Below are 13,997 nucleotides of genomic sequence, written 5' to 3'. Positions count from 1 at the left end.
GAATGAAAAAGGCTATTCAAGTATATAGCGCAACCTAGATCAGCTGAAAAGTGGGAGGAGTGATGGCAGATGGAATTTAATCCAGACAAGAGGTCACGTTTTGCTGGGGCATTTAGCAGGGACTTCAGGAGTCCAGGGTGTGAGGGTCTTTGTCCCATGACAGGGGGTCCATGGAATGGGGGTCTTTGTCCCAATGATAGGGGGGTCCAGGTTGTAGGGATCTTTGTTCCATGACGGGGTCACAAGTTCACAAGATATAGGAGCAGAGGTAGGCCCATTGAGTCTGCTCCACCATTCTAATCATGAACTGATCCATCCACCCACTCAGCCCCACTCCTCAGCCTTTTCCCCGTATTCCTTGATGCCCTGACTAATCAAATACCTGTCAATCTCTGCCTTAAAAACACCCAACAACCTCACTTCCAGCCGGCTGTGGCAACAAATTCCACAGACTCAAGACCCCTTGACTAAAGACATTTTTAGATTTAAATTTTTAAAAATATTTAATATAGTTTTAAATTCTGTTTTACATTGATACCCTTTTATCCTTAAGTTATGCCCTCTTGTCCTAGACTCCCCAACGATGGGAAACATCCTTGTCACATCTACTCTGCCCAGGCCTTTCAGCATTTGAAATGTCTCCATGAGGTACCCCTCATCCTCTGTACTCCAACAAGTACCGACTAAGAGCCAACAATCAATCGTTCTTCATATGTTAACCCTTTTATTCCTGGTATCATTCAAGTAAATCTTCTCTGAATCCTCTCCCAATACCTTAGATACAGCACCCAAAATTGTACAGTTTTCCAAATGAGGTCTCACCAGTGCTTTATAGAGTCTCAACATTACATCCCTGGTCTTGTATGCCTTCTCTCTAGAAATGAACGTCAACAATGCATTTGCCTTCTTCACCACCGACTCAGGACAACCTTTAGGGGATCCAAGGTGCGAGGATAGAAATTTAAAGGAGATCTGGTGGTGAGTTTTTCACTCAGAGGTTGGTAATATTTTGAATGGAGCAGCCAGAGGACGTAGCAGATGTGGATCTAATTCCAGCATTTGGACAGGAAAGTGGATAAATAAAAAAGCAGAGAGGGATCTGGGTAATGCTACAGTCAACATAGGCAAGGTAGGCCAAAGGGCCTCTGTGCTATTCAGTCCTACGATTAACTAATTCTCACCTGATTCAGCCACCTTTGAGATGTCTACTCCCTGTTCAGATGCCATGAAGCCCAGCACGGAGAAGACGACAAACCCCGAGAAGAAGCTGGTGGTGCTGTTTATCAGCGCCAAGAGGTAGGCATCTCTGTGAAGGAAGCACGCAGACAGAAGTCCAGTTATCATAGGTCCTCGATAGCTCAGCACACTACAGATCGAATCAAACTCAATACTTAGCCCAGAGTAGCACAGGAGCTTCTCTTCTGTTAACAACCTCCTTAAAGAGAACATCCGCTCTTCCAGTGGCCACAAGTCAACAATCAGAGGTGTAGAGATTACAGGTGCTGGGAGAGTCTCAGGAGACATCGGAAATACAAAGACACTCAGCAGTCAAGGTAACAGGCAGGATGGACACACACAAGAGCAAGTTATTAGCAGACAGATGTAGATCCATTGAGACCTGTCAGGCAGTGAGAATAGACAGCAATGGTGCCAATTGCCACAGTAGGAGACGAGGGAGCGCGCTGAGCCGGCAGTGACCAAACCTTGGCTGGTCTAATCACACAGCTCATAGTATGAGGAGAGGCTGCCTGTGAAGGATCGTACTGGGCACATGTCCAGGGTCATTCAGATGATGCCACTCCCCACAGCACATCCGGTGGCATATAACACCCACTGAGACCAGTCTATCTGCAGGTCCACATCACACCTAAATTCTGGTTTTGGAACTCACTTCATTCTAGGCTCTGATTGGACCCCAGGTCCAGTAGAAGCAGAGAGGGAGAGGGAAGAAGAAAGTTTACATTAGAAACAACAGCATCCCAATTTGATGCTCCATTCTCTTTTAAGAACTAGTTATATACAAATGTTCCCAGCAAACATCCTGTGCCTCAGACCTCAAATTGTCAGCAGTTGATGGAAAAAAAAACAACTGAACTACATTGTCAGTTGGATCACATTGTCTGTGGGCCTAACCCTGCACAGTGAAAGGATCATCGACCTAATCACAGAATGAGGACAACACTTTTACACACAAACCCGATGACCCAGGGCACACTCTGCTTTGAAATACAAATCATCTCCAGAGGAAATCTGGTGACACCAAATGATCACGTTGTTCTATGTCCCAGTGGCAGGTAGCATCCCTCCAATAGTGAAGTGGTTAAATGGCGGGGAGGCATGACAGGCAGGCTTTGGGGTGAGGTGCAGCACAGCAGCTGGTGTGAGTAGGAGGGAGCACTAACACCCAAGCTCTGGCTCCAGCCATCAAATCAGATCAAGGAGCTGCAAATCCCAAAGCAGGTGTCCAATGACAGTCCACAGTTAGCTCAGGATCTGATTGGATAGTGGGTTGAGGATCTGATCAGACTCCTCACTTGTGATTGGACAGACAGCTGGCTCAATATTGAATTGGACAGTTATCTCAGCATCTGATTCAGCTTTACAGTACCAGTGATCAAGACTGGACCAGGGTTCGTATCCTGCACTGTCTATAAGGAGTTTGTACGTTCTCCCCATCTTGGATTGGGTTTTTCTGAGGACTCCGGTTTTCTCTCACCTTTCGAAACTTACGAGGTGTGTAGGTTAATGGGGTAGGTATAGACTCCTGGGCCGAAAAGGCCTGTTAACATGCTGTATGCCTAAATTTTAAATTTAAAAAATTTGAATGTACAGTCATCTCAGCATCAAATTGGATTCTTAGCTCAGTATCTGATTGGACAGTTACCTTAGTATCCAATTGAACAGTTATCTCAATTTCGATTGGATAGTTATCTTAATATCTGATTGGACACTTCGCTGTGTCTGATTGCACAGTTTGCTCAGTTCCCGATTCGACACTTAGCTCTGTGTCTGATCAGGAGCCACAGACTCTGTAGAGCCAGCTGCGCAGTGTTATCAGAGGTGTGAAGCTGGCCAAGGACCTTTATCATCTCCACCTGGTGAAAACAGCAGTCAACATGCACATTGTCACCACAGCTAAAGCTCACAGAGCCCAGCTCTGTCATCGGGCCATATGAGGCTCAGAAGCTCCCAGCCTTGGCTGCACTGCTAGATTGAGGGTGGACAGCATGGTACTGTCTGCTGGCTCCCCGCATCACACCTTGTGGAGCCCTTGAACCATCCCAGCTATCCAGTCGACCAGCTCCACTGGCAACACATTCTCAGTTCCTGCCCTGAGGGAACCGTTCCTTTCCTGGAGCCCGTTGGTGCGCCTGCAGATTTGCAGTCCTACAGGCTCAAGTTCCAGTGCAGAGTTCTGGAAAGCTGACCTGACATCAGGCACAGCTGGCAGTTGTTGAGCAGAGGGCTCTGTCCTTCTGAGCTCCTCCTGATTAGTCAGCCCACTTCCAGTTTTGGGGATGTCAAACAGTGGTAGAATTGGACCCGGCTCCAACCATCTCCCCCGTCCTGTTTCATCCATCTGACGTCTGCCCAGAGACCCACACTTAGTGGTGAAGGTGGAGCAGGAGCTGAGTTTGGGGACCCCAGTACAGAGGGCATGGCGTCTCCTCATTTTTCAATCAACAGTTGGCTGATAGGATGAGCTGTCTTTGTACTTGTTGAGCAATGGAGGTGGAGAGACATCGGGAGAGAAGATCGGTTTCACTGAGTCTTGGTGACGTGGAGAAGACTCTGAGCAACCAGAGCACATTGCCTACCAATCACAGATCAACAAAGATTCACCACTTCCAAGCATTGTCCAATCATGCTTCATGGCTGGCTCTAGTAGAGGGCTTCTTGGTGAAGGAGAATGGCCCAGGAGTCTGTGTTTCATCATTGTGATAAAGAGAACTCCCAGGAAACACCTTGGTGAATCAATCCTCTTCCATCATCAGGGAAACAGCTCCCAGAGTGTGCCTGAGAAGGTCATAGGAGTTGGCCATCAGGTGTGGAAGGGCATGGTCTGTAGAGAGAGAGGCTGGGAAACTAGGGACAGTGGTCAAGGACCCTGGAATGTGACGGAGTGGCAGAGAGAGGGAGTGACTGGGAAGGTAAACAAGGGGATTGGAATGAGAGGGGAGGAGTGGGAGCATGAGGAGAATGGGTGAGGAGGCAGAGAGCTGTTTGGAGGGTGAGAATGATAGCAAAGTGGAAGAGAGGGTGGGCCTGGGGTGGAGGGTCTAAGGATGGGAGTGATTGGGTTGGGGCTGAGGGTCTGGATATGGAGAGGATGGGTGTGTCTGGGGTTGCGGTAGGGGGTGAAGGAATGGAATTGGGGGTGAGATAGGGGGTTAGGATCTGGAGTTGGGAATGATATACTGTAGTGGGAGAGAGTCTGAAGTTGAGGTGAGATAAGGTTGGGAATGGATGGGGGTAGGAGGGCTTGAAGTTATGGGGTTGATGATAAAGGTGTAGGACTGTGAGTGCATGAGGGTGGGACTGTGAGTGCATGAGGGTGGGACTGTGAGTGCATGAGGGTGGGACTGTGAGTGCATGAGGGTGGGACTGTGAGTGCATGAGGGTGGGACTGTGAGTGCATGAGGGTGGGACTGTGAGTGCATGAGGGTGGGACTGTGAGTGCATGAGGGTGGGACTGTGAGTGCATGAGGGTGGGACTGTGAGTGCATGAGGGTGGGACTGTGAGTGCATGAGGGTGGGACTGTGAGTGCATGAGGGTGGGACTGTGAGTGCATGAGGGTGGGACTGTGAGTGCATGAGGGTGGGACTGTGAGTGCATGAGGGTGGGACTGTGAGTGCATGAGGGTGGGACTGTGAGTGCATGAGGGTGGGACTGTGAGTGCATGAGGGTGGGACTGTGAGTGCATGAGGGTGGGACTGTGAGTGCATGAGGGTGGGACTGTGAGTGCATGAGGGTGGGACTGTGAGTGCATTAGGATGGGGGTGTGATGGACTGAGGTGGGAATAGCAGTGCAATGGGCCCTGAGAGAGACTGTGAGAAAGATTATTTTGAGGTGGGATTCTGGGTGTGGAGTGTGGCAGGTTAATGGTGGGGGTGGGACACTGGGTGGGGAATGTGGAAGATTAATGGAGGGAGTGGGATTCTGGATCAGGTGAGGAACTGGGTGGGCTGTGGGAGGTTAGGTGGGGGTGGGGTTTTAACGTGTTGGGTATGATTTGGATGGGGTGGGGTTTGGGGGAATTGTGGGGACGTGGGTAGGGGTTGGGTTCAGGGTTTAGAGGGGCGGTGTGGGGTTCCAGCAGTGTGTAGGTGGAAGGTTTAGAGTGGGTAGAGATGTGGGTGTGGAGAGTTTACCATCCAATATCTGACCCATTCAGTGGTACAGACTTGCCGACACCAGCCATGGGGCAGGCCCAGTATGGGAAGACCAATACGATGCAGAGGTCACCTGTAGGTGCTTTGCGGGGGTATGAGGAGTGGGTGGGGGTGAGGAATGGTGGGGGAGGGCGAGAAGTGAGTGGAGGAGGGCAAGGGAAGGTGGGGATGTTGTGGAGTAGTTGGGATTGAAAATGGGATCGGGACCAGGGCAGGGGGGTGGGGTGGGTGTGAGGACAGGCAAAGACATGCACTGCATCAGTGAGTGTGCTGGGCGCCCTTTACCCTCTGATCCAGAGGTCAATCTGTAGAGAACCCCACTCAGAACCCTGCTCAAAGCACAGTGGTAACGTTTCACAGGCACTTCCAGAAAGAATTGGGAGGGAGGGTGAGAGGGGAATGAGATGTGTTGGGTTGTAGGGAGGGGAAGGGGTGGGAACCAGCACAGTTATGATGGACCGAATGGACTGGAAGACCAGGGTCTTTCTGCTGTCAGTTGCCTGTGTCTGTCCGTACGGGTTTGGGGATGAACAGGAGCAGAGGGAAACCCAGGACTCTCAGCTGGATCTACAAACCACTGGCACAGAATGATCCCAATGATCCGACGAACCCAAGGAACTTAAGCCGCTGACCAGGTGTCTAGGACTGGGGTCTCTGATACCCTGGGCATCCATGCTGAGGGCAAGCGTGGCACCCATTGCAGTAGATGACCCACATTCAGCCAGTGCTTGATCCAGGTGTGACCCACCCTATGCCAGTAGTTTGCAGAATCAGCTGTGACCCACCCTGTGCCAATAGTTTGTAGATCCAACTGTGATCCACCCTGTGCCAGTAGTTTGTAGATCCAGCTGTGATCTACCCTGTGCCAGTGGTTTGTAGATCCAGTTGTGACCCACCCTGTGCCAATAGTTGGCAGCTCCAGCTGCAACCCACTGTGCCAGTAGTTGGCAGCTCCAGCTGTGACCCACCCTGTGCCAGTAGTTGGCAGCTCCAGCTGTGTCTTGGGTTGTATCCCAGTCCCCACAGCTCCAGGGGAGCCCCTGGCCAGATGTGCATCTGGTCCCTGCTCCAAGTGAGGGGAGGAGTGGATAACCCAATGGATGGGCAAGGATAAGGTTGCGACACCAGGGGAGAACTACTGTCCTCCAACACATTCCCTTCCTCCACAAAACAACCAGATTGGTGGGCTGGAGAAAAATATAAGGCAACGGATATGAACAAAGTGTCGCTCCTGCGTTGCTAGGTTACCTGTAGCAGTTGTTGTGAAAACGATTGTAGCTGCCTAGTGCTGTAAGTGCTCCTAATCCAATCGCATATGAGAAAAAGATCTGGGTTCCTGCATCAATCCACACCTTCAAGAGAAATCAAGTAAAATAAAACATTCTATAAAGGCGGCAGAAGAATGGTCAGATGAAGAGTGGGCTCCTAGCCTTTGGTATGAAGGGTGACAGAACGTCAAATCCAACAGCTACAACAAAACAGTGCTCCCCCAGGCCATGGGTTACATTAGGACATGGAGATCTAGCTCACAGTGACTCCCTTGAGAGCGTGGGAGACCCCTGTGGCTTCTTCAGCAGTACTGGATAGCAGTTTCACGAGACAATGCTTTCCAGGACTTCCCCAAGGTCAGCAGAGAGGGAGAGAGAACAACGGAAGGCAGTAAAAGGGCAGGGACACGGCGCTCTGCAGCTTACCTGAGCTTCAGCCAGCTTGGACCAGTCCGGTTTCAGGTAGTAAATGATGCCGTCCAATGCTCCTGGCAGCGATACCCCATGGGCCAGGAGGATGATCAGAACAAGGTAGGGAAACAAGGCAGTGAAATAGACAACCTGGAGGGAGAAAGAAAAAGAGAGGAAAGAAAAGAGAAAGTGCGTGATTAGTGCCCAGTGAGGGATGGCTTCAGGTTCAGAAGCAACAACATCTCCAACCTACCCCATCCCACCCTGAAATATTCATGGAGGCTGTATTTAATCCCTACCCCTAACAATGGGATAAACATTACATGTCCTTTTTAAACTCATTAACCGCATTCCATGTGGTGAAGGTGTTTGTTACACTTGCCAAGACATTGAGTACAGTACCTGGCATGTCATGTTCCACCTGCACAAGAGACCATTGAGACTGTTCTTGGAGTATTGTGCACAGTTTTGGTCTCCGGGTCAATAGGCAGGGTTTATATTGTGTGCCCAGCAAATGAAGGGCATAATTAAGCAGAAAATGGTGCAGAAAAGATTTACAGGGATGTTACTGGGACTGGACAATTTGAGTTATGGGGGGGTGGGGGGGAGTGTAGAGTGCTGAAGGGTGACCTTGATCATGAGAGTCATGGATAAATTTGGAGGGGAGAGTAGGAGGAGGAGAAAGGAGAGAAACAGAGAAGAGGGTGAGGGGGAGGAGAATGAGAAAAAGGGTAGGAGAGGGGAGGGGGTGGTCATGGCAATGCCAAAGACATTCCAGAAGGCAATGTGATAGTAACTCCTGGACAACCACAGTTAACACATTAACAACCATGCTTAAAAGCCACAGGTAGAGCAAGGAATGAGGTCATGCACAATGAGTGCAAGTAGTTTGGCTGGAGGTTGAGAAGCAGGTCCTCAAGGGCAGTGATCTCTGGATTACTCCCAGTGAGTTCAGAAATAGGCCAGGTGAAATCATGGTTGAGGAACTGGTGCAAGGGGCAGTTCAAGTTTTTGGATCATTGGGATCTCATCCGGGGGAGAGGTGATCTGTTCAAGAAGGATGGGTTGCACTTGAACCTGAGAGGGACCAACATCCTATCAAGCAGCTTTGCTATGTCTAAGTGGGTGGGTTTAAACTGGACTGGCAGGAAGATTGGATTCTATGCAGGACAGAGGCAGGTGAGAAGTTGTTGGAAAAAGTGCATCTGGCACACACAAACCCACAAAATGCATTTGTGCGGTACTAGGATGGGAGGGAGGACACAGTGTCAGTAAGATACCTGGCCCAGGCAGGGTACACCAACACTAATTAGGTGACCCCAGAAGAACCAGACAGTCAATCAATAAAGCGCCCATCCATGTCCCAGGGTTTTGACGTACTCTCGCCCCCACCCCCCCCCTCCCCAGATAACCATAGAACCTCCCCTGCCAGCACCAGTCATCAGTTAAGCTCCTGCGGTCAATGTCAGAGATCTCACCAGCAAGGAGCCCGCCCCAACAGGCAGCGAAGAGATCTAATCAAAATTCCACCCACATAGGTACACAGTCCTGCGAGCTCAACGCAGGAATAACAGGACATTTTGCCCATCACCTCAGAAGTCACAGAGGATCACGAGACCACAGAGCAGGCTGAACCTGTGAAGGACACTATGAACGATGTATATATGTAATAAAGTACAGTATGTGCTCCATGTCACCACATCACCCTGCCTGGTTTTATCTCAGAGGTGAATGTGGTGAATGGCATTTGTATATATGTATGGACTGGCCAGTATGAACCTTCCTGACCTTCCCTAATCCCTCCCTTGGCTCCTCCCCGGATTTCCCAATAAAGGCTGGCATGCCTGGACTTGCCCTCTCTTGCTCCTGTACCTGGAACCTGGCCAAGTAGTGTATCAGAAATGCTCAGGTTTTTGGTAATTAAAGCCATTTAATTACTCCATCATGTCGATGTGATTATTGTTTACACCATAGTAACATCTATCAAAAGCAAAGGGTCCCAAGATTTCGGACCTGGGTCCATTGTCTGATTAAAAAGGTGGGGGGAGGAGAGGAGGACCACCCAGTGGGCAACCATTTTAATTCCACACACCATTCCCACACCAACGAGTCTATTCATTTACTGCTATCCACAAATTGGAGGAACACCCTTTATTCCACCTGGGCACTCTCCAACTAGACAGCATTAACATCAACTTCTCCAGTTTCTGTTAAACCTCTTCCCCAAGTGTCGCTCTCTCCCTATCCCTCTGTCTCCTTTGCTCCAGTTCCCACCCTTCCTCTACATTCAGAGCTACCCTCTCCCTCTATCACCTCAGCTTTTTACTCTTCTACCCTCTCATCCATATCCAACAATAGCATCTTATCTGTTAGCTTGTGCTCCTCCTCCTTCCCTCCCCCCCACCCACTGTTTTATTCAATTGTACCCTTGGGATAATCAAGCAGAGACAGTGCAAAATCCATTCCAGGATCAGTTGAGACAGAAAGGATTCCCAGGAGAAAGAGGCGCAGGTGCAGACTTCCTTATCTTAAGGGAGAACGGAAGTGACAGAGGTTTAGATCAGATACACAATCCCATCCCAAGGGGAGATAATATAAGCAATGGTTTAATAATCAGGGAGGGAATTCAGGAGAAACCAGAATGCTACAATGTGGAAGGAGGCCATTGGGCACAAATAGAAATAGAAAGCCATTCAGCTCATCAAGACTGCACCACCTTTCAATTCGATCTGCAGCTATCAAGAATTTCATTCACTGTACACTCCCATATTTCCAAAAACAACCTAACACGACTTTCAGAACAAAAGAGACTGAAGATGTCGGAATCTCAAAGTTACATCAACCATCCCTTTTCCCTCCACAGATGCTGACTGACCTGCTGAGTTTCTCCACTAATTTCTTTTCACTAATACTGCTGCTTTTCATTACTCCCCTGAGACTACACCATTTAGTTTCTTACCTTCAATCTTCACATGTACACAGACCCTCACTGGGTGACGGGTCCCACACACTGACCCTCATGGTGGGGGGGGGGGGGGGTTGGGTCCCACACACATTGATCCTTACTGGGGGATGGATCCCATACTGACCCTCAGTGTGAGATGGGCCCTACACTGGGTGACAGGACCCTGCACTTTCCCGCCGTGCTGGTTAGAATTGGGGAAGGGAGGGTCCTGAACGTGAAGGGTGTGATACCTTCCCCGTTGATTTCACTCCTTTCCAGATGCAGAAGTAGACGATGATCCAGGTAGTGATCACACACAGCAGCATCTGCCAGTTGATGGCTCCAAGCTGGTCGATTCCACCTGTGATCCGCAACACTCTCCTCCTGTAGAGGGAAGATCCATGTTAAACACCTCCCCCCCCCCCACTGACGGGGAGCTGGGTGGGAGGGGGCTGAGATTCATAAGAGGACTAATGGGATTGGGGAGGGGGTGAGGTGTTAGACTTGAGGTATTACAGGAGGAGTGGGGAAGGGATAATTGGATGTAGTGTACTACCGGGACTGAGGGATAGGGGATTAGACATGGGGTACTGCAGGGTGGGCTTTTGTCAGAGGAGACACACCTAGCACTGATCTGAAACCCATACCCAGTCACTGGTTATCAGCAGCTGTCATGGTGATCAGTACCTTAGTTCAAAGTTCTGTCCCTTCCTCAGGGAATAATGGAAGGAATTGTCAGCTCCTTGCCTGGGATCTGAGATCATTCCAATAACTGGGATTTCAGACAGGCTTTGCCTTTGTAATGCTGAGTTGAGGAGGAGGTGCCATACTTTACTACAAATGTGTCCCCCCAGCATTTGATGTGGAGTCACACTGTCAGAGAGTTGAACAGCGAGTTCTTTGCCCAACTGATCCCTGCTGACCAAGGGGTGCCCACCTGAGTGGGCACTCTTTTTGACTACATTTGGCCCACTCCCCTCTCAACCTTTCTCTTGCAGGTACCTGCCCAAAATACATCCACTTCCCCGACAACTTTGAGTGTCAACCGGCCCCTTAAAATGATCCCCTCTCCTTAAACCAAGGCCCTGACCCATGAAGGCAAACACCAAACGGCTGTTGCCTCACCTTGTGCCACCACATTCAGGAAATTGCATATCTCGGACCCCACGTCTCTCTGCCCTACAACACTTTGTTCATACCCTGCCCTGGGACCACTGCCCAAATGTAGCACTTCACATTTGTCCAAACAGCAGCTGTTTAAATAAAGTTTCAATAAAGTTGCGTTTGAATAAAATTACGGCACCCAGGTTGAAGAGCTGTCTGGTTCTGCTCGCTGCTGGGGCGACTCTCTCAAAGTGTCTCCCTATCCCTGCCTTGTAAGAGTCCTCATCTTTATTAGTATATCATTAACTATCTTAGTAAGACTTTATCTGTAAACTTTGGAGTGGGGGGGGGGATTAATTATGATGGCGATAGGGTCAGTGTAGCAGTTACAGTGCCAGAGACCGGGATTAGAATTTAAATTTTGTAAGTTATGGGAATAGCTTGATTAAAGTGAATTTACATAATTAAAGACTACAATACTGAATTTTTCCCCCCAAGTTACAGTGCAACTCCGATTACCTGAAATCAGATTCTCCAAAATACTCATTTATCCAAATTTTAAAAATAATTTCAGATAAATAAGGATATTGGAAACAAATCAGAAATCCTCATTTATCCAAAATTTTTTTGGAACTGATTTCACAGGTTGGAAAAAAAAATTCACTCAACATGAATTAAACATTAATGTTTAAAAAGCCTTCCCTTGTTATATATTGATGTTTAAACATTGATACTTGATTTGCTGTTGCTACTGGTCTGTTTTTTTAAAAATGGCCAGTTCTCCAAAATAAATAGTTTATCTGACATAAGCTCGGCTCCGACCATTTCGGATAATCAGAGTTGTACCATACTTTACATTTTGCACAGTCTTAAATTATGTATTCTTAATGCAGGTGTATTAGTTAGGCATTGGAAGAGTCTCAGTTAATTCACATTTCCGGCATCCGTGATTCCCGCAAGTGCCAGATAATAGGGATTTTCCAGTATACTGCAGTTGCCCACGCACCAGCCAACAAAATGGCTGACAATCTCTGCAACTGTGTGGGCTTGGGGATAACCTCCGCACGGTGGGAAAAAGGGGAACTCTGGTGGGAAAGTTGGCCAATTCCAGACCGGCATTCCAATAACATGGGGCACTGACATCAGCGCCTGGGGCCCATGTAAATGCAACGACCAGAACAATAAACCAGTCTCATTTTCCAAGGCATTGTTGGTGTGCGTGTTGTTCTTCTCTACGCTTGTATAGAGTGAATGCTACAATATATGGATTGGGTGGATAGCCAACACTTTTTCCCCTGGGGCAACAACAGCAAATATTAGTTTATGGTGAATGGAGGAAAGTTTAGGGGAGACATCAGAGGTGATAGGGACATTCAAAAGAATCTTAGACAGGCACATGCATGTGTGACTTAGGGAAGAATTAGGTTGATGTGGAGTAGGTTTACATAGGTCAGCACAACATTGTATGCTGAAGGGCCTGCACAGTAAAGTTTTTTCTAAGATTGAACCTAACACTGAACCATGTGCAAAAGGAACTTCATTGTGTGTGTGACGGGATGGTGTGGAGAGAACTTCACTGTGTCTGACTGCAGGAGTGTGTGATGGGACAATGTGGAGTGAGCTTTACTGTGTGTCTGACACTGGGAGTGTGTGATAGGATGGTGTAGAGTAAGGGTGGCCAACCTTTTCATTTAGACATGGTAACAGGCCATTTCAACCAACGAGTACGTACCGGGAGTGCAGGTTAAATGGATGGCATGGACTTGTGGGCTAAAATGGCCTGTTACTGTGCTATATGTCTATATTAAAAATTAAAATGTTGGCCACTCAAGAGGGACTTTCACTCTGTGTCTGACCCTGGGAGGGAGTGTGTGATGGAATGGTGTAGAGGGGGCTTCACTCTGTATCTAACCCTGGGAGTGTGTGATGAAACAGTGTGGAGAGAGCTTCACTCTGTGTCTGACCCTAGATGTGTGTGATGGGATAGTGTAGGCAGCTTCCCCCTATGTCTGACCTCGGGAGTGTGTGATGGGACGAGCTTCACGTTGTGTTTGACCCTGGGAGTGTATGATGGGATGGGGAGGAAGGAGCTTCATTCTGTGTCTGACCCCCAGAAGTGCGTGATGGGGTGGTGTATAGGGAGTTTCAATTTGACCTGTGCTATCCTGGGCCATTTGATCACAAAGAATCTCGGTTCGAGTCTGCTGGGAGGTGTCTGAGCTGCTGGAGTGGGTGACTCAGTCGAGGTGTGGAGATGCTGGACTTACTCCCAGAACTCGATGATGGGTGATCTTTTGTCTGCCAGCTCCTCACAGCTGATGGTGAAGGCAGTAGAGTTGATGATAGTCTTGTTATGGCACAGGCTGAGCTGGAAGTCCTCAGTGCATTCCGGGGTGTTCCAAATGTTGCCACAAGTAGCCCAGGGCAGCTTGTTGGTAAAGGAATGGATGAGATAGTAAAGACCCCAGGCCAGTACCATAATGTAATAGGTGTTGCAGAAGAAGACAATCACCATGGAGGCAAAGCCCAGTCCTGGAAGGAGAGGACACGACGGTGAGACCTCAAGGCCGACCACCACACGCGTCACACACTGCCCACCGAGAGCTGCACCACTGGTCTACCTCAGCTCTCCCTCACACATGACAGCAAAGTCCAAACCCCAGTCGCGCCCTCCCACAGGGGCCGAGTCACTGCCGCGCCCTCCCACGGGGGTGGAGTCACTGCCGCACCCTTCCATAGGCTTCCTTATGTTAGGCCACAATTCAGTTGAGGCCAAGGACAGACACGTCCATGTCAGAGCTGCATACAATCTGCTGGAGGAACTCAGCAGGTCAAGCAGCATCAGTGGCATCACTGATACCTGTTGACACACTGC

General features: G+C 49.0%; 1 protein-coding gene across 8 annotated transcripts in view; it reads right to left on the bottom strand.

Annotated features, from left to right (window-relative positions):
• LOC138764101 (sodium- and chloride-dependent creatine transporter 1-like) overlaps window positions 1-13,997 on the bottom strand; it is a 59,450-nt gene that overhangs the window by 26,096 nt on the left and 19,357 nt on the right. For all 8 annotated transcript variants that reach the window (XM_069939480.1, XM_069939484.1, XM_069939483.1 and 5 more), the window contains 5 exons: window positions 13,390-13,654; window positions 10,270-10,402; window positions 7,090-7,224; window positions 6,644-6,747; window positions 1,182-1,306 (listed from right to left, as the gene is read on the bottom strand). In XM_069939480.1, coding sequence (XP_069795581.1) covers window positions 1,182-1,306; window positions 6,644-6,747; window positions 7,090-7,224; window positions 10,270-10,402; window positions 13,390-13,654 — 762 coding nt within the window. The remainder of the gene's footprint in view (window positions 1-1,181; window positions 1,307-6,643; window positions 6,748-7,089; window positions 7,225-10,269; window positions 10,403-13,389; window positions 13,655-13,997) is intronic.

Source organism: Narcine bancroftii, chromosome 5, assembly GCF_036971445.1.
Source record: "Narcine bancroftii isolate sNarBan1 chromosome 5, sNarBan1.hap1, whole genome shotgun sequence".
Lineage (NCBI taxonomy): Eukaryota > Metazoa > Chordata > Chondrichthyes > Torpediniformes > Narcinidae > Narcine > Narcine bancroftii.
Note: the sequence above shows the minus strand (reverse complement) of the source record. Positions and strands in the feature narration are given on the sequence as shown.